The following is a 25192-nucleotide window of genomic DNA, read 5'->3' as shown; positions in this document are numbered from 1 at the left end:
AGACATCAACACAATCATAAATATTGATGATTAAATTATGAATTTTTAAAGTTTAGTAACTAAAAAGACTATTCAAAAAGTTAAAACTAGGTATTTTTTTCGGTAAATAATACCTAAGATCACTAAACTATTAGTAAGTTTACGTTTTGGTCATTCAACTTTAAAAAGTTATAAAATGGTCACTAAACTATTTAAAAGTTTTTGTTTAAGTCACTAAGCTATTAAATCACTACTGTATGGTCTCCTTTGTTCGCACTACCTGCACCAATCAAAAGCTCTCGTTCCCTTTCTCTTCTACAATTGAGTTTTTTTTTTTCAATGAAACAACTTTGAACATCACGAATCAGCAAACCAAAATTCAAACAACTTTCTTCTCCAATCTTTGACATTGATGGTTAGATTGACTTGGATCTAAGGAATGTTGTTCTACTTATAGGTGGGTACTGATCCACCATACCAATCGTCGAATTATCGCTTAGAGCTCACTAGCTAGATTTTATTTTTTAAAGAAAGTCTAACAGCCGCTTAAATAGAAAGTTTCAATTAGTTTAGTGACTTAAATGAAAATTTTTGAATAGTTCAGTGATCATTTTGTAACTTTTTGAAGCGGAGTAGCCAAAACATAAAATTACTTATAGCTTAGTTACCTTAGTTGTAGTTTACTGCTACAAGTATGGCCTGGATTCGGGTCGCACTAATTATATTAATTGTTCAGTCTTTACTTTATTATTGTAATTTAACAAAAGAAATTATAGAGAGTTAAATACCCTTGTTGTTTAATGTATGTCATTAATGTATGTCATTAATGTTAGTGAAGCGTTGAAAAAAAAAAAGAGATTCTAACTGTGATATCTTGACCCCCAACCTTGTTAAATGGGTAATTAACACAAAACAGGAAAAAGTGGAGAGCCACAAGTTGTTGCATTCCCATTTTACATATATACTTATTTTCTTTCTATTCAAAGCCACACAACATTTTCTTTAAAAAAAGAAGGCACCTGACCCCACCAAAACTTTATAGGAGAAAAAGAAATATAAACCAAAACAGACTCTCCCTTGTTATGTGATAGGGTTTAATACAACGTTACCTGAAAGCCAGTACGTAATATCATAAACAGAGAAAGAAGGGAAGACGGTGATTGAAGATGTCGTGTTCTTCATCATCTGGTTCGGAGGAAGATGACGAGGGAATTGACTCATACAGGAAAGGAGGATATCATGCCGTTCGAATTGGAGATCCTTTCGCTGCTGGTCGTTACATTGCTCAAAGGAAGATGGGATGGGGTCATTTCTCCACTGTATGGCTCGCTTACGATACTCATTCCTCAGTAAGCCCTTCTTTCCCTTTTATATAAATAATTTGTAATACCGTACCATTACATGAAATAATAACCAGGGTGAATAAACCTTAAAATACAACTCCACCAAGAAAATAAAGTATACTCATCCCAATAATATTTTTTTTTAATCAGAAATACGTTGCTCTAAAGATTCAGAAAAGTGCAGAACAATTTGCTGAAGCTGCCCTTCATGAGATTGAATTCCTTTTATCTATTGCTGATGGCGACCCCTCAAATTCCAAGTGTGTGGTGCGCCTAATTGACCACTTCAAGCACAATGGCCCAAATGGCCAACATCTTTGCATGGTCCTTGAATTCCTTGGTGATAGCTTGCTTCGTTTAATCAAGTTTACTCGTTACAAAGGGATTGAATTGAATAAAGTTAGGGAGATATGCAAATGCATTTTGACAGGCTTGGATTACTTGCATAGGGAACTTGGTATAATCCACTGTGATCTAAAACCTGAAAATATTCTTCTCTTTTCCACCATTGATCCTACCAAGGATCCTGTCAGATCTGCTTTGACTCCAATTCTTGAAAGGCCTGAAGGGGGTGCTCTAAATGGTAGGTCTACCATGAACATAATTGAGAAAAAATTGAAAAGGAGGGCAAGAAGAGCAGTCGCTAATATCTCTCTTAGAAGAGTTTCTATGGGAGGAGCAGCAGAAGCTCCAAAAGTTACAAAATCTCTGGATGGGATTGATATGAGGTGCAAAGTTGTGGACTTTGGGAATGCATGTTGGGCTGACAAAACATTTGTCGATGAAATTCAAACCAGACAGTACAGATCTCCTGAGGTCATACTAGGTTCTGGGTATTCCTTTTCAGCTGATATGTGGTCTTTTGCTTGTACAGCCTTTGAGCTTGCTACTGGTGAATTGATGTTTGCCCCTAAAAGCGGCCAAGGATTTAGTGAAGATGAGGTATATATGACTATTCCTTGCATCTTGCTTTTCTAATGTCCTTTTCATTGTACTAAGAACAACATTTTTCATTGGATTGTTTCTAGGATCACCTTGCTCTCATGATGGAACTCCTCGGAAAGATACCTCGAAAGGTGAAATTGTTTCTGTAATAATAATGTCCTCTTCTGTTGATAATATCATTCTGATTGTTATTCTTGTGCAAGCAGATTGCCATTGGAGGAGGTCGATCAAAAGATTATTTTGACAGGCATGGGGATCTAAAGAGGATTCGACGGCTCAAGTTGAGGCCACTTGATAGATATTTAGTGGATAAATACAAATTTTGTGAGAGTGATGCTCGTGAGTTTTCAGAGTTCCTTTGTCCTCTTCTGGATTTTTCGCCAGAGAAGCGACCAACTGCCCAGCAATGTTTGCAACATCCTTGGCTCAATCTCAAGACCTCTACAGTCTAATAACTAACATTGGTGTAGGAATGAGCAGCCTTAAGATTTAAATGAGTGAAGGGATTAAAGATGTGGACACAGCTTGCATCATTTTCATGTATATATATATATTTCTATTGTAAGGAAATGAGCTGAGATGAAGGGCTCTGTGAAAATCTAAAATAGTGGCACTTACAAAATGTGTTTCGTCACATTCTATAATTAGTACTTACATAGGATCAGCTGAATCAATCCTTAGAATGTGGATGTACAGGATATTGAATATCAATCTGGATGAATGATTTGTGCTTTTGGGTTGTAGTATAAAGGAATGGGCAGGAGAAGAGAAGAGAGCAGAAGAGCAAATCAAAGTCCACAATCTCTCTCAGATTACTCCTATAATTTTGTAACTATCCATCTATTCTCGATGAAAAATATTGTATGAAATAGTTGTCGGTGGAAAATATTATATGAAATAATTACATCACATCTGTGTCACTTCTCTAATAATTTAAGGTTATTTCAGTATTTTTATTCTAAATTTCAACATTTTCATCCTGAAAAAAAAAAATCAAGTTCAAATGAAAATTCTAAATTAAAGATGAAATTATTGATGTGACATTAAACTATTGGGAAAGGATAATATCCTATTTTATACAATTATTTCTCTTATTTTTGAGATTTCTTCAATATATATATATATATATATATATATATTAAAATTTATTTATTAAATAAATTTTAAATATAAAGATAATTAATCTCCTATTAATTATCTTTAATTGATTTAAAATCAAATTATATTTTAATTCAAGTAAAATTTAATATTCTAAAATTATATTTAATTTAATTTAATTATATATTAACTTTGAGATAAATTCATTAAATTACTTTTATTCAAAATAAATTAATTATCATTATTTAAAAGTTTTAATGATTAAAATAAAAAGTAAAAGCATAGAAATAAAACAAAAATGGAAAAAATAAGGGTAAACTATACAAATGGTCACCCAACTATGCATGTATTCTTGTTTTGGTCACTCATCTTTAAAACTTTTTAATTTAGGCACTAATGTATAAATTTGTTCCTATTTTGGTCATCCGCCATTAAATTGATAGCGATTTAACTGATATACTAACACATTTAGTCCTCAATTCTTACATATCCTATCAATTTGATCCTAATTCTAAATAATTAGTAAATTTAACCGTTTTACATTTACAAATTCTATTTATTTGATCATTAAACTTCCTAACTAAAGCGTTCAGCTTTTAAAACGGAGGCATTCCACATATATAAATTTGTCACATCCAAAAAAATAAAATACCCTCTCCCATAAAACAAATGTATTCTTTGATAATCCATTTCAATTACACTTAAGTGGCAAAGATTGAGGATGATCTAAAGGTAGTAATTCCTTTGTTGGAATTTTTTTATTCATACACCTTATGCAGGCCCGTTTTTTTTAAATCGAATAGTTTTAATGGGAATTCAAGTCTGAAAGTGTTGTTTATTATGTTAGGTTCATGTTACTGAGTATAACAATGTGCATAGGCAATTTAATGCTATAAACCGAAAGCAAAGTGGAAAGTGTGACTACTGTTTCACTTTATTATTGCATATGCCAAAATGTTTTGTTTTTAGTAGCTTATTTGTTTCTGCCTATTTTTAGTTTAGTTGTTCATGATCTATCTAATCTAGTGAGGCTAGAGGATGTCATTCCTTCGGAACACCTAATTTTATTGGAGAAGGTTTTTTTTCCCTTTTTTTTTTTTTTTTTGAGTTTTACAAATTTATAGGTGTGGAATGCCTTTGTTTTAAAAACTAAAAGTTTTAATTAGGAAGTCTAAAGATCAAATTGATAGAATTTGTAAATGTGAAAGGTTAAACTTATTGAATTATTTAGAATTAGAATCAAATTCATAGAATATGTAATTATTGAGGACTGAATGTTTTATGATACCAATTAGATCATTCTCAATTTAATAGTAAGTGACCAAAATAGGAACAAATTCAAACACTAGTAGCTAAATTAAAAAATTTTAAAGATTAGTGACCAAAATACTGAAGGTAAACATAGTTAAGTGACCATTTGTATAGTTTACTAAAAAAGTAATTATTATCGATGAGATTTTATAAAACAATAAACTGTCAACCATTAATTTGAAAAGCAGAAATTATTTCTCTAGAAATATAACTACTGTTGGAATTATCAAACTAATTTTTGCTCAAATTTTACTTGAATTATAAAATATCATTTTGTTTTTTTCTATTTTATTTTATTTTATTTTTGGAATTTCACTTTTTAATTATTTTTATCACTAGAACTTTAAATTATTTTGTTTTGAATGATTTTTAATGAATTAAATATAATTTTAAAATATTTATCATGTACTTGCATAAAACTAATTATGAAAAATAATTAAAAAATAATGGAAAGGGAAAAAGGAATTGTAATATCATTGATTAGATTTTATTAGAAATAAACTATATATTAACTTTAGAAATAAATTATATTTTAACATATACTAACATTAGAATATAATTTAATTTGATAATAATTAAAATAATTTTATAATTAAAATTTTTCATTATTTGAAAAATCTTGAATACTTTGGGAAAAAATCCTTGAATAAAAAATAAAAAATATGAAGAAAAATAAATAATTAATAGAAGATACATTATCTTTTTATTTGAAACTCACTTGATAAATAATTCTTGGGGACTCCTACATTTTCATTAAACCTTAAAATGAGTAAGTGGGTTATTTTTCTTTCTTTTTTTTAAAAAATAAGCATCAAGTTAATATTTAAGTGTTTTTTAATCAAACTTTCAGATTTTATTTATATTTTCTAATAAAAATGGTAATTATTTTTAAAACAAAAGAAAAGATAAAACAAATTTATAAATAAAAATATTAAATATGTTTGAAAAGATAAATTTATTTAAAATATAAACTAAGCTCAACAAAATAAAATGTATATATAATTAATAAACATTAAATAAAATAATATATTTAATAGGAATAAATCTAAATAAATTTAAATTAATCATTTATAAAAAGTAGATTTCTTCCTCACCTACCTTGCAAGTGAATAAATTAAAACTATATTAAAGAAAAATAATATATAACATATTTAATATAAGTAATATTTAAAATAAATATTATTTTATAAATAAAAAATTGAAAAATAAAATAGAAATTTAAAACTATATCAGAAAGCATAAAAATTAAATTTAAAAAGGTGAAACAACATATGAAATAAATACAACTATGTGAAATGACATTAATAAACAAAGGAGAATGAAATAAATAATACATTCTGAACCCAAAAAACAAAGTACTTTATATACGTTGATTAGTACATAAAAATAGCTGAATAAAAAATGTGTGTATCAATACCCAGGTTTATCATGCAATTGCAAACGAGGCCGATTACAGAAAATCCTGCCCTTGGCCCTAACAAAAGATGCAATACCAACACTAATGCTTCCCCACACAACTGAGAAAAGCAGATGTCTTGGATCATTTCCAACTGCAGAAAATGAATGACAAAGCTTATTTATGTCAATCTCTGTTTCCTGCTACTCGATAATCATGAGGAGCACGAGTCAACTCACCTTGCCCCAATGACATTGTTGTCAATAACAACGCTATCAATACCAAACACAAAGCTAGCGGAAAGGACTGCACAAAGAGAATGTATTAACTTAAGATCTCAAGCAGCTAAAGCTATTAAGATAGATTATAGAAATAGCATAACAGCATGGAGACAATTTCAGCAACATCATGATGAAACAGCTAAATCTTAAAACTCAAATGTCGTTTTAGTCTTACAGCTATAGCCTCAAGGCCTCCTTTTTGAGATGGAGGTGTTATATCCCCTCCTACAGAGACTTTGTAATGTCCTTGGAGGAGATCGATCGCATCCTTCATGCATGTCACCATTAAATTAGAGAAAGTCAGGATCTTTATTGAAAATTATCACAGAAGAAGGATGTAACAGTAGTGCAAAACAACATCAAGTGAACAAAGAGCTGCTGCATCAGTTACAAGTTGATAAATGACTGTTCAAAAAATAGAAATGCTCAAAAAAAGTTTGATGTGAATACCCACCAACCGGCACTTATGGATATAAAAGATTTTTCTAGCATTTGAACAAAGGTATGGAAAGAACAAAACCATTAACATCACCCCATCCCAAACATCCATAGACAGTCGTGAAGTGCAAAAGGCTAGAAATATTATCCTTTCTTCAAATGATTGCAAGTATTACTTAAAGAAACGAAGTATCTGTACCTGTTTTGTTCCATCAGAAAAGTTATTCAAATAATAGCGTTTAAGGGAAATATATCTATCTTTAAGGATCCCCTGAACTCTTCGCTGACCAGACCTACAATCCAAAAGGAATAAGTTCTGGTAGAGCAGAACATTAATGTCTTATGCAATCATGGATATAGCAAAGAACATTGTCGCAGAGAAATTTGAGCACAAAATGCTATTTCTACCAAGATGCTTTAAAATAGCCTCGAAACATTTGCTAAATATATACGTTAACATTCAACTTTTAAAATACCTGACGAGATCTCCTTTTAGTGCGGCAGTGCCAGCATATTGTATGCTTATGTCATCCCCATGATTAGCCCACACTATATATGTCCAAAGATTTTTAACGTAAATTTCAGTTTATATGCTAGGAAACCGAATAGATATGTGCAACATACTGAGTACCAATACGTTAAGAATTAATATCAATTGAAAACAGTTGAACAAATATATATATATCAACTGAAAGCAAATTATTAGAATAAGAAATGGCAATATTCACATATTCTAAAGCATCTATCAAGCTTTGGATGTGAGCTAATGGTTTCTTCAGCTGCAAAAACCCCAATCCTCCTAAACTGAAGTTCCAAGATTTTCCTAGCTATCATGCTCTGCAGACATACATTAGCATGGTTACGGAAGTAAAGAACAGACACAGTGTGGTAAACAAGAATAACATGTAATTACATGCATGTGTGCATAACGTCTCCTTGAGTATGTATTTGTCTCAGAGAGAAAGATCTATATTGCAACTTAAACAACAAAAGCAACATAGATATGAAAAGATAGTCCACATACATCAAATTCTAAACTTAAAAGAGTCATTGATTTAGTTACAATAAGCAATTTCAGATGTCAGAAACATCCATCTAGTATATATAATAATAGGTGGAATTCATTCTAGCACTTAAAATACTTCTTATGACATATCTTGTATTACTCATAGGCATAACAACCATAGCACTCCCTGAATGAAGGTAGCTCTTGAGGTTAAAACAGGGGAGTTGAAATTGTCACAGCGGGTAAGCATTAAGCATAAATTTGCTGCTACTGAAAAGAAAATGTCTGCTACATGTTTACCACTATAGACAAAGCCAAGATGTGAAATATATCTCCGGTTTATGTTAACTTACCTGTGTAATATTGGTGCGGTCTAAGCAATCAATACAATTGGTCCTTACAACTCCAAGTTGCTCCATTTTCTCACTCTCTTCATTCAACAAGAAGTACCTATCAGTTTCAGACAAAGCAAAACCAATATTAATGGGCATATTTCAGTGTCATAACTCTAACCAGGGAAATAATATTTCAAAACCTATCCTTGCATAAGCAATGGAATCAAAACTACTCCAGGAATACTTATGACATTGTACATGATAGAAAAGTGCAATTACAAAACCATACCCATTTTTCACAAGAAAATCTGCGATTTGGTCATAGAGGAAGGAAAGGCGCTCAAAATGAACATGTCCACAGATCTTAGTGAAATCAAAGTGCAGATATCTGCATGATCAGAGTCTTTGCATAAAACGTAACCACATCCAAAACCAAAAACAAAGAAACAAGAAACTAGATACAAAGAAACTAGACCTTAAATCTTCACTAACTATGGGCTGCATTGCATTTGAGAACATATCGCTTAAGCGTCCCTCACCTCCATGCTGGTAATAATAAAGTGGCACGAGACCAAAAATTTTAAATAGAATGAATGTCTTCAGAAAAAAAAAATACTCAACCCTCCATTCATCCACATGCATATTCCAGGCACATACAAAGCGTGAACAACCCATTGTTTGCACAGACAAAGTCAGCATGTCACCAGAAAGGTGTTTTTGATGCACTTAGTAAGAGAACTTACTATTGATTGCAACAATAAAGTCCAACTGCATACTGGAAATCATTAATCAACCACTGCTCACCTTGTTGAGAAGATCAACAGCTAGAACAGATCCATACATTTTTCTCAGATCCAGAAAATGCCTCTCGGCTATCTGTGGCTGCATAATATGTCATATACTGCGAAGTCGGTAAAGGAAGAAAAGAATTCAGGTGCACATTCAAATAGTGGCAATAAGTGAAGACACTTACAGCTTGTTCAGGTCTCACAATCTCAAATTTAGGCTTATAAGTCAAATCAACAATTTGCTCCCACAGAAATGGTATTGACCCCCGAACCTGCAAAGGAAAAATAAGGAATGGGATCTATAACAATCTGACCCAAAAAGTCAAAGAATATGACAAAGAGGGCTTCATAACATGGATGCTGCATATTTGCAAATACGCCCCTATTTAAGCCCGAGGATTTACAAATGCAGTATCTTTAGGTTATCTGATTTTGTTCAACTACTTGCGTTCATTTCACACCAGACATGTACAAACCACTTCATGTAGTGAACTTTTCAAATCCCTGATGGAGTTGATATGATGCATATTCCAGCATTCAGATGCAGAATCACGGGACAATCTCATTTCTTTCTATTTTGTGTAACCTACACATCCGAATGTTCACTAGTAATCTTTTAATTTAGAATTCAGGCCAATATATCTTTGCTTGATACTTCTCTAGAAAAGTTAAGGACAGGAAAGGAGACCAGAAACTATTGCATTTTACACATAACGAATAAAATACATCTGACTGGCTACCTACTTACCTGAACAAATGATGAAGTAAACCCATTAATTTGAATAATTTGCTCAGTTTCCACAAAATTTGCAACGTGCCCCTCACGATCAGCTCCTCTTCTCCACATCCGGGTTCCTTTTAAAGGATACAAGTAGTAACAGTAAGACTAGCATCCCTATACAAGGCCAAAAATTTTTTAATTAAGAAGATGCACTTGCATTTAAAAACTATTTATTTCCTTTTTCCACCAAGCTCAAAGTGCATGGACAATCCTGCTAGTTAATGCTTCATATAAACGATGAAAGTTAACCAATAAAAGAATGACACAGAAGAAATGTTTGTAAGAGAAGGAGAATCTGCCCTAGAATTTCATTATTTTGCATATCATTCAAAAACTGGAATTGTTCCCCTCTTACCAGAAAGGATATTTAAAAGTTATAGCAAATGACCTTATTTCTCAAGAAAAATGTAGTTTTAGAAGGTATATGAAGAATGCTAAAAGATATTGAAAAGTCATTTCCAGCTTTGAGTACCATTTCTCCTTGTACATCTCCTAGCAATCAGTGTAACATCTACAATTTCTTTTCCAATAGTTGCTTGGAAATTATGAAAGCCTGATTAGCAGTTAAGGACATGCTTCAAATTGAAAGACCGAGAAGTCAACAACAATAATGAATTAATTAAAAAATGAGATAAGAACTTCTCATGCCACAAAATGCTGGAATTGATAGTTCCATACAGGATACTCCCTTGGACAACTGGAAGCAAATAGGGATCAAGCTGCAGCCACAGAACCAAAAAAAAAAGGTAGTTAGCAAGTACAGACTTAAATGACAGAATACTGCTGCATGAAACTGGAAAGCTACTCAGAAAGAAGACTAACCTTCTTGTCTATAAGTGCTTCCAACATATAACTGTTCCAAAGAAATCTAGGTTCTGCCTGTGGCAAACATTTTGAAGGACAAGGAAAAGTCCCTTTACTTAGTGACTTAGTGGCAATGAAGAATTAAATGGAAATATCAATGAAAATTTAACACTGCACTTCTAGAGACTACCATAAAAGCAAAGCTGTTTGAGATCAGTGGCAGATCATCTAATATTCTTACAATTACAAAATAAGGGGAGCAATATTTGTATCAATTACTTTAAAAATGAACCATTTACCTGTCTCCATAGAGGAAGCATTTTGGACTCATTTCCCAGATCATATAATCGCTGAGTACTGTAGTGCACCAAATCATATAACCCTTACTTTCAACTTAAAATTCAAAGTGAATATAAAAAAAAGATTTGCAAAATGAAAAAGGTGTGTGTGTGTGTGTGTAATTGTTAATATTTCCTGAAGGCCTATAAACTTATTCTTAGCAATTATCAGTACAAATACAAGGCTGTGTAATGTGGACTGTGGAGACTTTAAGTAAACTGCTTTGGATGGAAGTTTTGCATTGAGAAGACATTACTCAAAAAGCAGTTGTTGTGCACAGAAAATCTGTTCCAGCTGAGATGTATTCTTTTTTAGAAAGAAATTTGTTCTAACTATGCATATATACAGAGGTCTAATTTGATACAACAGTTCACCTCAGTGTTAAATTGGTGTCATAAGAGAAATAGAGTCCAGTAGTCCTCTCTGCAACTTTTAGCAGCCGAGAAAATTCATTCTCCAACTTTTTCTGCCGAAGTTGGTATAAAAGATTCTTGTGTTAAACAATTAATAATCAGCTTTCTAGAAGAAAAAGTGAGGAAACAGCCAACATACCTGTTCTGGAGTAGAGTTTTTAACAGAATGAACACAGGGAAGAACCTTCAAGGATATAATTTTGAAGATGGGATGCCCCAAGTAAGATCCAACACATTTTCTCTCAGTTATAACAAATAAATAAGACCCTAAGCATAAAATTTAACACTTTAAAATTATAGGAGAAATCACAGGGCCAATTCAGACAAGAGAATACAAAGAAAAAGAAAAGAAAACTAATTTCAACTCCATTTGATATTCTAGATCCATATGCCAAAACTGCTCTAATCAGGCACTACAGTTTCACTGATCAATTAGGTCCCGGTTTTTTTTTTTTTTTCATCTTATGAAACTGCCTTAAGAAATTATTAAGATGAACAAAAGCTACAACCATTTGTCTGAATTAACCAACTGAACAGAGAATAAAGGAAAATCAGAAATTTATCGTACCCGCTACAAGTTTTAGCATTCCAACTACTCCAAAAATCATTTGAATCTTAGGAACACGGAAAGAGCTGCATTCTGGAATACTATCTAAAAAAGAGATAAATAGGTCCAGTAAAACAGCAAGCAAATATTGAAAAGGGAGGCATAGAATGATAGACAAGATAAAAACAACCCACCACTGAGCTTCATTGAGGCATCAACAAGACTAATTGAAAGGGAGGAGGAAGCAGAAGAGCCATCGGTGGGCTCGATCACATATTCATCAGGGAATTCCCATAACCGCATCCTTGTATATAGCTTTTGGACTGGCTCTGCCTTCTCCTTCATTATTGGAGTTATATTTCACAAAAAAAAAAAACAATCATAAAAGTAAAACAAAAAAGGTATCAAACTTGCCAGGTATCCAAGTAGGTAGAATTGGACGAAGGTGAAGGGAGAAAAGGAATAGTAAAAATTGGGTATTGCAGGCAGCCAAAGAGACAACAGAGATTAGGAAAAGGAAAAGAGGAGTAAAGGCAAGAGTTGAAGTGATGCAGCAATGAATGTTGTTGTTGGGTAGGATTTTGGGGTTGTGGCCAAAAAAAGATAGGCGGCGGAGGGAGGGAGGGACGGCGAGCATGCTCAACAAGTCAACTCTCGACCTAGAGTTTAACTATATCAGCTGATGGCAGGACAGTGAGATTGACATGGCTCAACTGCTAACATTATCTGTTCCCTCCAATTCTATCATAAAATTCAGAGCTGGAGACTGAGTTTTTCAAAAGGGCTGCTAAGGAGAAGATGGTAGAGCTCCAGAGGACACGCAAATCTTCTATCTAGAATGCTATGCCTGCCTTTGTTTGGAGTTGACCAGCTGCCGATTTTCAAATGATATTTTTTTTTGATGAAAAAAGGAAATAATAATATTAAAATAGGTCAAAAGTCTGCCCCCAGCCTATACTATTATTTTATTCACCATACGTTAAATTTTTATTTAAATTATCACATTTTTATAATTTATTGTTAAGTTAATCATAATTTAGATAAAATATATCATATTTAATTTATTTATTCATGATCAAATTTGACCCATAAAAAAATTCAACCATCCCTTAAAGAGTTCATATTCGAACACATAAATTTTTTGTAAGGAAGTCAAGATTTGGATAAATTTTAATATATAAAAACTAAATTTTAGTAGAGGAACTAATACAAACTTTACATAATAGTATAGAGACTCTTGGTAGACTTTGACCAATAAAAATATGTAATCCTCATGTTATTGTATTTATTAAAGTATGGATAAATTCTACTTAAAGTCACTAAACTATTGGTAAGTTTACATTTTGGTCACACAACTTTCAACGGTTACAAAATTGTCATTTACCTATTTAAAAGTTTTTATTTAAGTCAACTAAACTATCCAAAAGTTTTTATTTAAGTCATAGAGTTATTAAGTTAAAAAAAAACAATTTGGCTAGTAAACTCCAAGCGACGATTCGATGACCAGTACAATGGATCAATACCTATTAAAAAGTAGAATAATATACCTTATGTCTAAGTCGATTTGACGGCCAAATCGAAGATTGAAAAAGAAAATTGTTTGAATTTTGGTTCGTAAATTCGTGATAGACAAAGTTGTTTTATAAAAAAAACTAAATTGTAAAAAAGAAAGAGAATAAGAGCTTTTAATTGGTACAAGCGATATAAACAGAAAATATCATATAGCAACGATTTTAATACCCAATGACTTAAATAAGAATTTTGAATAGCTTAATACCTATTTTCTATTTTTAAAATTGAATTATTGAAATATAAACTTACTACTAATCTTAAATATAATTTACCCTAAAAATATAGTCATATCACTGATAATATAAAAAAATCGAGATGTCCTCTTTATTTTAGTTAGAATTGCAAAAATAGTTATAACCTAAAGTTATATAATAAATGTTTTTTTCAAAATATAATAAATGTTGTTTTTCCCAAAATGTAAGAATTTTAATATCATAAAAAAATTATGTTATGCATGTTATAAGTAGATGTTCATCCTTTCATCTCTTATAATCTCTTTCTTATTTATGTATTAGAAAATGAAAATCTAATATATATAAGTATACTACTTATAATGATAATAGAAAAGAAGAGAAATGTAATAAAAATCATTCTTATTCTCATCTTTTATTCTTGTGTTCTTTGCATTATTATTATTATTTTCTACTAATATCTCGGAATAGAAATTTAAGGCAATTTAAGGCTTTTTATTTTTAATTAATATTTTAATACATTAACTCATTTAGTTAAATGATTTAATAATAATGATTTCATTTTTAAATTCTAGGTTCAATTCCTCTTCTAAACATATTTGTAATTTTATTTGATCATGTTTCAAGCTTTTTTAATTTTTATTTAATAAATATATTGTTTTCAAGTTTTTTTATTCATCTTTTAATTAATGTCTCTTTTATTTATAAAAATAAATAATAATTATATAATTATATAATAAAATATTATATATATATATATATCTCATTATGTTAAAAATATTTGAAACTAATAACTCCTTTATATATAATATAAACATCAACTAATTTTGTTGTTATATTTTTCTTTATATATAATATTTGTTTTCTCCATGTATATTGTGGGTATGATGATTTCTAATATTATAAAATAAAATAATTATTTCAAATATAATTACAAATGTGCTTAGAAGAGGAATTGAATTGAACCTAAGACTTAAGTCTAATGAAATCATTATTATTAAACCATTTAACCAAATGAGTTAATATGTTAAAATATTAATTAAAAATAATAATAATAAATTTAGAACGACATGAAATAAAAAATACAAATGTGAGTAGCAGAAGAATCAAACCCAGGACTAAAAAACAAAACCACTAACATTTAGCCATATGATCAAAGGAACTAATTATACTAAAAAAGTTAAAAAAAAATGCGTCTTAAAGGGAAAATAAGTCCAATTGGGCGCGCTTTCCTGTCAACTGTGCAAAAAACGCTACGTTTTAACACTCTCTCTCCAAAATAGACTTATTTCCCTAAATATCACAAAAATCAACCTAAAATGCAAATTTTTTTAAACGACATATATAGTCAATTGATCTGCATAGATGAATATAGGAGTCGAACTGGCTTATATATATGTGTGCACGAGAGAGAGGGAGGGAGGGAGGGAGAATTCATTCTTTCATTCTATGAATTGGATCATACAATTTGGTAAAACAAACAAGAAACCCCCGCTGTTGGTGGTGAAGGACAAAGCTTCATCAACACGAAAAAGGCTTTAGCCTCAACATCAATAGAACATTAAATTACGTTGGCAACCAAATTTGTCATAACTCAAGTATTCCATATATGCACTGATTGCAAGCACATATCATGATAAGGAAACCAACCTTGGATGTGATTGGAAGCACCTATCATGATAATGAAACCAACATTGGACTGTTAAAAGAGGCAGCCAAAATCGACAAAAGAACTGAATATCCACCAAATTGGAGAGGACGGTGACAAAACCGTCCTTAAAATCACTTGCAAAAATAAGATTACATGCATAAGTAAGACCAAAAAACTTGTAGAATACAAGACAATAACTTCCAAAATGGAAGACTTAATAAGCAATGAAAAACAAACAAAAAATATAACTTAGGACAACAAAGGTCCAAATCGACTCGTGAGATCATTTATTATTCTGAAATACTCTCCAAACATAAACAAATTAAGAAGCCAACAAAGAGCCACCATTCGTGATCCACAACCAACCCACTTTTAAAGAGAAACTGTTGGTGGCTAGTGAAGGTTCAACCATGGCAAGCGTTGTCATCCATCCATCATAACTTATGAAGACAACAAAGATACCCACAAAATAAATTTACAAACCGAAAAAAAAAAAGAAAGCACGTGGAGTAAATGAAGAGAAAAAAGAAATAGAGAGCTAGTGAGAAGGAGAAAAAGACAGGTGATAGCCAGCTTGAAGGTTGGCACTACCACTTGACAAAACAAGGGAGAAGAAGTAAACGACTCAAAAAAAAAGAAAGTTTGTATTAAAATTTTAAATTTAACTAACATTTTCTTAATGTTTACATACTATTATGTTTTTATTTACTTTTACATAATATAAATTACGTAATATATACAAATAAAAATATATTAAAAAAGTTTAAAACAGGTTGAGCTTTAGCCTTAAATATTCAAGTCCAAACCCGATTCATATTTTAAAAGAGCATTTTTTTGCAAACTCCTTTTTTTTTTACCTTATAATTTTGTTCAAATCTTTTCATATTTCTAACAAGTAAATTTGAACAAGTAACTCAACTCATGAACAAATATAATATTATGTAAGATAAATTGCAAATTCTTTGCACAAGGTTCGAAGTTCAAAAGGAAGGAAGTTTAATCAGATTAGAATTGAGATAAAACATTTATCCTTGAATTTGACAATATTTTCAATTTAACCCCTAAATTTTTGTCTCAATTAGTCTCAGAATTTGTCTAACTTTTTCTAATTTAGTTTAAATTCTAAAAGAATTTTAAATATTACATAATACAATCTTAAAATGGCTTATCATCATACATTAATAAAATTGCTTAAAACCGAATCTATATTAATATAAATATAATTTGGTTTTAACATGATTTGCTGGTTTCCAACTCCCATAAAGATTCTTGGCCGGAAGGCTTGAATTTTCTTATATTTACGACTCTCACTTTCCACCTTGTAGATCAATACGCAATAAATCTATATGCAATCTCCCAATCCCAGTGCTGCAGTTCATGAACAGCATTTTTGTGGAACTCGAGAGAAATAATCAAGAAAAAGCCCTTGGTTAGGGCATTGCATTGAATTCTAGGTTCAATAGAAAGAACAAAATAAATGAAAATGAATTACGTTGGTGATGCACTCAGGGTGTTGCCTTACTGATACTAATGAATGGGGCCGAAAACAGATGCCTCCACGTTTTGCATTTGCTGTATGTATACCTTTTGTCCTCGTGAGTGTTCTTTTACAACTGAATCATTTACGTAATTTATGACTTGGAATGTTACAGAACCAAAAAAAAAAAAAAAACAATATTTCAATGGCTGCAGCCTTGACCAGACACCGTCTGTGGGTGAAGCGGTATAAGCAAGCAGATGGATCATCAAACAGAAGAATTTTATACTGTTTTAAGAAAATGAAAATCTTGAGAAAAGAGAAAGGGTTGGTCCTCCTGATGCTTCATTTGCTTGGCTTGATGGAACGTCGGTATAGGTACGGTAGGCTTGTTGACACTTCTGCATCTGTGTTCGCATGTACAAAACGAGATTCTTCATTAGTACGTTTATAATTTCCATGTATTGACTCTTATAAGATCTCATCACTAAAAGAATTGTGGCGTTATATTATGTTATATGGTGGCCTAATATCATGAACTTAAGCATCAAGCAGATAATAGAAATTTACCTCTTCAGGACTAAATTGAAGAAGCATTCCTACAACAGGTAGTAGAGCTTCCACTTCGCCTATTCAAATAATTAGCAAAGGTTCAAAAAACAAATTATTTGCATTGATTTTGATACTTGACATTTTAATGGAATAAGGCAGGTGAAATTAACACAACTTCTAAGGCTGACTGTAACTGTAACTCTGAAAGGTGGTACCTGTTTCAAGAAGCTTTATGATTACATTTTTCAGATACGTCATATCAACACCTTCTCTCCTTTTCGACCTTTCCATGTTGCGAAGTTCCTCCTTCAGCATAGCTTCCTGTGTGATGCATGTAAAGGATAGAATGTAATCTTCTTGGTTGAAAAAAATAAAATAATTTCAAAGTTAAGTAAAAGTTTGAAGCGATGCAAGAATATCCATTTCATTTCATTAAGTTCGCTTTCTACCCATGGGAATCTTGCCTTCATCAGATAACAGACAATTTTCCACACCAAGACCTCTATGAGGACTGATCAGAGGTACAAATACAACACACACTGAAACAGCATAAGTCTAGACTTCTTCATACCTGTTGACTGTGGAGACGATTTTCACGTTCGAGCTCCTCAATTTCTTCCTGCATTGAGCAGGCATCAACAAACCAAACTGTGGAAATTAATTAAAATAGAATGGACATTACTAACCTGAAGGGCTAAAATGTGTCGCTGTGATTGTGCCAGCTCTTCCTCCCTCTGAGCCTGCTGCCTTGCTAAAAGCTAAATTTGGAGGACAAGTTAATATAAAATCATTTCACTAATATATGGTTTTGAAAAAAAATTAACTCCATAGAAGATTTATCAAAAGGGAAAAATTCTTAAGTCAAAAGCCCCTCCCTCCCCACCCTGGTAAAAAGAAACGGAAATATAAAGCTACCAGAATCTGCTGTTCTGCTGCAGAGGTGTTTAGATTTGGAGCATCTTGTTTTTGTGTGGCTGAAAAGACCAACATTAAACATCAGAGCTCCATGAAAGAATAGATTAAAATAAAATAAAATAATCTAAGTTTCTATCTAAAAGTAGAATAAATATTTGCAAGTAGGACCACATAAGTACTCATCATACCTGTGTTGTAATTCTCAGTGTGATCAACCTGAAAATTTCACTTCATTGTAAGCCCAAACTTTAAAGAAATGCAAAACACATCTCAAGGGTGTTGAGATTTCAGGTAAGGTCGACAACCATACAAGAGAAAGGGAAACATACCAGTTGTCTTGACTCCAGAGATCGTTGAAGATTCTTGTTGTCATCCAAAAGTCTAGAAATTTCTTTATCCTTCTCCTCAATCATTTTATCAGCAAGATCTCGTAATGATGCATGCTCTTCCTGCAAGTAAAGAATCCACTCAATAAAAACAGAAAAAAAAGTTATGTCATCATCCAAGGAGGATACCAAATTCTAGATACCTTCAACCGCTTGTACTGTAGTTTTGTCTCCTCTAATTCTTTTCGTATATCTTCACCAGAGGATGCTTCATTTTCTGCAGTAAGTGCTTCACATCTGTCTGCAAAATCAGAAATTATAAATGAAACTTTATTTGAAGTTCAAAGGAGAAGCATATTTAAGTAGAAAGGAAAATAAAGGAAGAAAATGGAAGAAATTTTGCAATGCATAGAAACATTACATCGCCAAGTTTCTTCCAAATTTTTAAGGTCTATTTCCCATGCAGCTTTCTCTGACTGGTGGCGAGCATTCGCAGAATGAAGATTACTCTCTAAACTTTTGATCTGTTGTTTGGTGTTCTCAAGTGCAGCATCTCTAGTACAAAGCAGAGTGAAAACTTCAGTATAGAATTCAAACCACAAATGGTGAATATAAAGTTCTCATCATGGATTTTAACTTATGATGCTACCTTTCTGCAATTTCTTTGTCATGATTGTGTAAAAGATCCTGAAGCTCTTGACGAACTGTATCCCTTTCTGTAGATATCAACGACAGTTCTCTTTCTACCTCCTGCAGTAATCAAAGAAATGGTTTTCCATTTTATCCTTCAAAGAAAGACTAAATGTAAACAACAAAGTTATCATCATTATCTTGTATTACAATATTTTACTTTTAATGCGTCTTCGAGGGCTTTTGTTTGCTCAGACTCTTTAGCTGCTGCTAGCTCTGCATCCTTTTTCTGGAGAAGTGCATGTGCACGAATTTTATAGGAGGAAAATTCCCTTTCAAGACGGCTAACCTGCAAAACAAGAAACAGGACATATAAGGTTTTGCTAGATATTTATGTCTGTTGTGAGCATAAACATTCAGCTAAAACAATAGATTTACATCCTTAAACAATATTAACATCTTGCCCAAGTCCGCTGAACCAAAGCATAAATTGCAGGAAAAGAACTAACTGAAAAAATGAGCTGCAGATAAACCTAATACCTCTTCTTTGGCAGCTGCTAGCTTAGCTTCTCTAGTACTTAGCATCTGGGTTTGCAGAGATGCCTCTAGCTCCAGCTGACCTATCCAACAAGTAAAATGGAATTTCATTCTCTTGCAGATGAGTAACAAATACAGAATTACAATAGTTCCTTCTGATATTTTATACTTCTCATTTTAGCAGCTTCTATTTCAGCACGAATGCAGTTACTCTCAGCAACTTCCAGTTTTGTTTTAAATGCCAGAGAGGCAGCTTCCCAGCTCTCCTTTTCCTTTTCCTGAAAATATCACATGGTTTGTTTGATAATAAGGAAAACAAATGTTAACCCACTATATTTGTGTATAATAATAATTTTGTTCTCATTAATGGCATTATTATTTAAGAGTTTGATTCATACGTGCTCATGTTTCAGGTGGGCAAGCTCTCCTTTAATAGATTCTACAATAGCTCTTAATCGTGCAGCTTCACCAGTTGAAGCTGCATCCATCTCAGCAATTTTAGACTCTTTCTCTGCCAAGAGCACCTGCAAAAGTATGTATCCATAACGCTTAGTATTCAGAGAGCCTAGAAATGACACACAGAATGAAAAAGAACAAGCCACCCCCCCCCCACCCCCGGGTTTTGTCCTGAAGCATACAAAATAAGTAAATAAGGTTAATACTTTAGCCAAAGGGCTTGAAGAATGTATCTAGTCTCCGACTAAGGCAATGCTCTGACAATAAATCTTACCTGCATGGAAGAAATTGTTTCAGTGGCCTTAGATCTATCGGATAAAGCATCAGCAAGTTGTGCTTCCAAGCTCTCTATATTCTGATGAAGAAGAGAGAAGCATCAGAATAACTAAAGCACCATGCTCACATGGTATACCAGAAAGAAGAGAAAGCTCTTAGTCAGCATCTTAACCATGATTGACACATTATACGCCTGTCCAACTTACCTTCTGATGTTTAGCAGCTGCCTCTGCCAGTGAAGCTTGCCTTTTTTCATCCGCAAGTTGTAGTAGTCCTTGCAAGTCTTCCAACATCTAAATGTGAGCATGCATAAGATAGATTCCATCAAGATTTTCAGCAGTAAAATTCACTAAAAAGACAAAGCAACAAAACATTAATTCATTCATAGGAACTGATGTTAATGTTAACTCTGTTCCATTTTCAGAGGTTCACAATTGAATTTACCAAGTAGACGTACTTGATCAAATTGATGATGCAATAAGTTTTGAGTTGTAATAAGGAATTGTTTAAGCTTTTACAGACCTAATATATGCTTTGAACAGTAATGAGAAGACAGAAAAAAGGAGCTAGAGATTTGATGGTCTTCCAAAAAGCACAAATATGCATGAAACATATTGATATTGGAACACACAAAATATTGTTCAAAACCAACCACATTAGATTGTATGTACATAACACTATAGTACCTGATCTTTCTCTAAAATTGACTGCTGCAGTGCTTCAATTGCATCTTCTTTAGGTTGCATTGAATGGCGCAATTCCTCAATATTGTCTCGGAGTCTGGATATTAGTGGCATCCAAATTATAAGAGTGACAATAAGGAACAAAACTCTTATACACTCTATCAATCAGTGTTAAGACAATAAGATTCATTATGAAGGATAAGCACTTTTTTTTGTTCAACTTCATTGCTAGAATCATGTAGTTCAACAGTGGTTATACTTATTGTTTGCACTTCGTAATTGCTGCCTCTCTGCATCCATTGCTTTCAATGCTTCATTTGCTTGTTGACGTGTGCGCTCAAGCTCTTGCTGCAGACCTGACTGTTGGGATGATGCTTGCTCAAGTGTTTCATTAACTTCACGAAGCCTGGCCTCAAGGTCATCTTTTTCCTGAAAATAACAATCTCCAAACAAAAATCTAACTTAGTTCCCATGCAAACATGAAACTTTCCTTCCACTATTTCTCTTGATATAAAAATTTAACAACATTAAGAAAAAAAAAACAATCAAAGGACAAAATTCACCTTCTGAACCTCTTGAATGCGCTGTTTTGCACGCTTGTGAAGCCGGTTAAATTTTGAGTCAAGCTCATTGTACTTCTCCTCACGCTCTTTTATTTCTTGATCCAACTTTTTTTGAGCTGCATACAAGATCAATGGTATACACTCAAGGATCAGAACAGAGTTAGCAGAAATAATAACATGTATTACACCAAAAACAGTGTTCTTGTCTTGTTATCTCAAATGTTCTTAGAGAAAACAAGTTTTCAGTTTACAATGAGCCAATTTTACAGAGCTAATTCCTCTAGTATTTTTAAAATATAAATAAGGTGCAAGTTTTAGTAATGGACTTCTCAGACCTTCAGCAAGCTTGCCAGAGAGGTCTTGAGCTTTAGCATCTGCTTCTGTGTAGACCTCTCGAATATGCTTTAAAGCCTCTTCAGCTGCAACTCGTGTTTGTTTTTCTTCATCGAGTTCTCTGCTCAAAGATTCTATTCTATCATGTAGTTCTTTTACATCTGCCGAAAACTTAGTTTCCTTTCCGCTTACATTAGTTTGTTGTGACGGAACATCATTTTCTGATTGGAAATTTTTGAAGCTGTCCAGCTGAGACTTTAGTACTTCATTCTCGAATTTGAGTTCAGTAACTGTCTGTAAAAGCTTGTCATGAGCGTCATCTGAACTCAAGTTGGCATCTAACTCAGCATTTTCCTTGGAAAGATCTCCATTTGTTTCAGAAAATTGAGCCTCGGGCTTCAAAGACTCATCTTCCCGAGTTTCAGGCACTTGAACAACCTCCTCAACTCCCTCCCCAGACATTATCACACACTATGCAACAACAGCAACACAAACATCAGCTGCAATCTAAAGATTTTTAATGAAAAACTAATTTTGAAGCTATTAACCATAAAACTAGCAGATCAGGAAGCTAATTAGTAGCACCTATTCTTTAAGAGCTATTGGAAACTTAATGTATGATACAGGACAAAGTCAAAGTTCAAGCAATGCTCTCAACCGCCGCTCTCTGATCAAGATGAACCAAAGATGAGAAACTTCTCCAGAGTCTAAATTTTCGCTTAATGCTTTTGTTCATCACGCAAGAAGAAAGAATAAATGCTAAAGCAAACGAGAACTATATTGATAGATGCCATTGAATTCGGGGGAAATGGAAGCAAGGAAATCAATGTTTCAATGGAAATTCAGAAAAGGGCGTGTATTAGATCCGAATTTGAAACAAAGTAGGAATTGTGTACCTTTGAATATGTGGAATGAGAGAAGATGAGGATCGATTCGATTCAATCACTGATTTGAAATTGGGAAATAAACAAGAATTTTCGGTTTCGAGGGAAATTGGGAACGGACCGCCGAGCTCAATTCTAAGAAGTTACAGCTCGATCTTGATTTGAAATTCCAGGCTTAAAATTAGGTTTTTTTCTTTTTTTTCTTTTTAATTGAATTCCATCTAAGATAAAAAAAAAAACTACTTTTTTAAAAAAAAGCTGGGTTATTATTATTATTTAAATATGGTTTATTTTTGCTTTATAAAAAATAAGGTTTATTTTTAAAATGTTGCATTGGGAATTTTAGTGATTTTTTAAGGTTAATATGTATCGAAGTTGATACGCTTCACGCGAAGCTCATGTCCTCTACAACAAACAACTCATTCTTAGGCATGGAGGTACAATTTAAGATGATTCAAGGTCCTAATTACTCCAATCAATATCTTTGATCTGCCCTCACAGCACTCTAATTTTAATTTAAAAAATCCTCAGCACCCATAATTTTTCTTCTACTATAAATAACTCTTTCATACCAAAACCTAATCAATAAATTCTATCATTTCCCCACAATGCCCATTATATTTATACTTGGAAGGACAACTCTGATGGAAAACTAAAAGTGGCCAATGCTTATAATTTGCTCCGGGGGATTCCAAGGAGCAGCGTTGGCTAGTTCTTTTGGAAGAGTGGGTGCGACCATTCTTTTAGCTTCTGGTTAAATAAAAGCTAGTGACTAATATAAAGAGGCTTAACAAAAGGTTTTTCCGAGGTTGCACCAGTATAGCATTAGCTGTGCGTGTAACGCCCCAAAAATCATTATACCATAAAAATGATTGTAAGTTGAAACCGTGTGTAGTAAATTTTTTGGTAAAGCGAAATATAACATAAGCTTAATAAAAGGAAGGTCGTTGGATGTCAAAGTAGGTTGAATCAAGAAATATGACATGCCTTATTAATTTAAGATAAGGACTAAATTGTAAAAATATGAAAAGTGTTGTGGCCTTAGTATAAATATTCAAAATTCATTCTGTCAAAATATAAATATGGAAAAAGTTGGATGACCAAAAGTGTAAATATCTCAAATGAGGAAATAATTCAAAAGGTAAAATAAATTAGTGAGTGGGAACCAAATTGAATAAGTATAAAAATAAGAGGGACTAAATTAAAATTTTATCAAAAGTAAGAAATGACACAAACGTGAATATTAAGATATTATAAGAGCAAAATGATCATTTCTCAATCAAGATAATTATCATGATAATAATTAGTGAAAATGGTATCAAAATATTATTGGTTAGAGTTTTTTATTATTTAATTAATAAAGATATTTTTATAGAGACATGAAGAATTCTCTTCATGCTTCTTCGTCCCAATGTAGCCACCATTATAAATAGTGTTAGAATTAAGTGACACAAATTCTTATTTAAATAAAATACGATGGAAAATAAAATAAAAATAAAATCCATATAGAACTAGACTTCTTTTATTTTATTTTAGAATAAGGTTTTTTAAACCTTATTAAACTCCATCTATTTTATATTGATTAGGATAAAGTGTTTCAATCCTACTAGAATATGACTTTACAAGCCTATAAATAGACATAGTTTATTCCTCTTGTATTGATTCAAAATTTTTCGACATAATGAATTTTCTTCTCCTCTGCCCATGATTTTTTTCCCGAAAGGGTTTCCACGTAAAATTTGTGTGTTCTTTATTTTATTTTTTATTTTATTTTATTTTTCATAAATTGGTATCAGAGCTTCTGGGTTGTTCATCTCAATCACAGTAATGGCGTCTTTGAGGTATGAAATTCCGCTGTTGGATCGCAACACCAGATTTGCATTGTGGCAGATTAAGATGCAAGCAGTTCTTGTACAGATGGATCTGGAGGATGCCTTGCTAGGGATAGATAAGATGCCTTCGACATTAATAGATGAAGAGAAGAAGCGTAAGGATCGAAAGACGTTAACACAATTACATCTGCATTTGTCTAACGAAATCTTACAGGATGTGATGAAAGAGAAGACTGTTGCTGCATTATGGAAGAGGCTAGAACAAATATGTATGTTGAAAACTCTAACAAGCAAGTTGCATATGAAGCAGCGTCTTTATGCTCATCGTTTGGAGGAAGGTGCGTCTGTACACGAACACTTAACAGTGTTTAAAGAAATTCTCTCAAACTTAGAGGCCATGGAGGTTCAGTATGATAAGAAAGATCTAGGGTTGATTCTACTTTGTTCGTTGCCCCCGTCTTATTCAACCTTTAGAGACACGATTCTATATAGCCGCGAGTCTCTCACAGT

The 25192-nt window shown here is 32.4% G+C and overlaps 3 protein-coding genes across 4 annotated transcripts; 1 reads left to right on the top strand and 2 right to left on the bottom strand.

Moving 5' to 3' along the window:
* The first annotated feature begins 970 nt into the window (after positions 1-970).
* Positions 971-3187, top strand: LOC108489414 (uncharacterized). Its single transcript, XM_017793955.2, has 4 exons — positions 971-1328; positions 1473-2264; positions 2351-2398; positions 2474-3187. Exons 1-4 carry the CDS (start codon positions 1146-1148, stop codon positions 2717-2719), a joined length of 1269 nt encoding a protein of 422 aa, XP_017649444.1. The 5' UTR covers positions 971-1145; the 3' UTR covers positions 2720-3187.
* A 2824-nt stretch (positions 3188-6011) lies between these two features.
* On the bottom strand, positions 6012-12723 carry LOC108489413 (phosphoinositide phosphatase SAC6-like). Of its 2 annotated transcripts, XM_017793953.2 has the most exons (20): positions 11999-12721; positions 11826-11909; positions 11397-11524; positions 11219-11310; positions 10805-10862; positions 10524-10580; positions 10387-10420; positions 10174-10254; positions 9669-9775; positions 9106-9192; positions 8937-9014; positions 8608-8678; positions 8422-8520; positions 8151-8247; positions 7520-7628; positions 7268-7340; positions 6991-7084; positions 6529-6621; positions 6312-6378; positions 6012-6226 (listed from the first exon to the last, which is right to left on the bottom strand). In XM_017793953.2, exons 1-20 carry the CDS (start codon positions 12147-12149, stop codon positions 6087-6089), a joined length of 1800 nt encoding a protein of 599 aa, XP_017649442.1. In that variant the 5' UTR covers positions 12150-12721; the 3' UTR covers positions 6012-6086. The 2 variants fall into 2 exon arrangements, 1 of the variants encoding a protein (XP_017649442.1); XR_001871959.2 differs by lacking the exon at positions 6012-6226 and having other exon boundaries at positions 6341-6378; positions 6991-7107; positions 11999-12723.
* Positions 12724-16627: 3904 nt separating this feature from the next.
* Positions 16628-23363, bottom strand: LOC108487129 (protein GRIP). Its single transcript, XM_017791376.2, has 22 exons — positions 22863-23363; positions 21969-22437; positions 21634-21749; positions 21330-21499; positions 21074-21167; positions 20594-20680; positions 20386-20466; positions 20054-20179; positions 19825-19933; positions 19659-19738; positions 19339-19467; positions 19138-19238; positions 18910-19043; positions 18692-18789; positions 18492-18611; positions 18351-18378; positions 18163-18221; positions 17934-18005; positions 17819-17866; positions 17463-17568; positions 17266-17324; positions 16628-17102 (listed from the first exon to the last, which is right to left on the bottom strand). The coding sequence occupies exons 2-22, from the start codon at positions 22426-22428 to the stop codon at positions 16989-16991; spliced, it is 2391 nt and encodes a 796-aa protein (XP_017646865.1). The 5' UTR covers positions 22429-22437; positions 22863-23363; the 3' UTR covers positions 16628-16988.
* Positions 23364-25192: the final 1829 nt, after the last annotated feature.

The sequence above is a fragment of the Gossypium arboreum genome, chromosome 10, assembly GCF_025698485.1.
Source record: "Gossypium arboreum isolate Shixiya-1 chromosome 10, ASM2569848v2, whole genome shotgun sequence".
NCBI classification, from domain to species: Eukaryota; Viridiplantae; Streptophyta; class Magnoliopsida; order Malvales; family Malvaceae; genus Gossypium; species Gossypium arboreum.
Note: the sequence above shows the minus strand (reverse complement) of the source record. Positions and strands in the feature narration are given on the sequence as shown.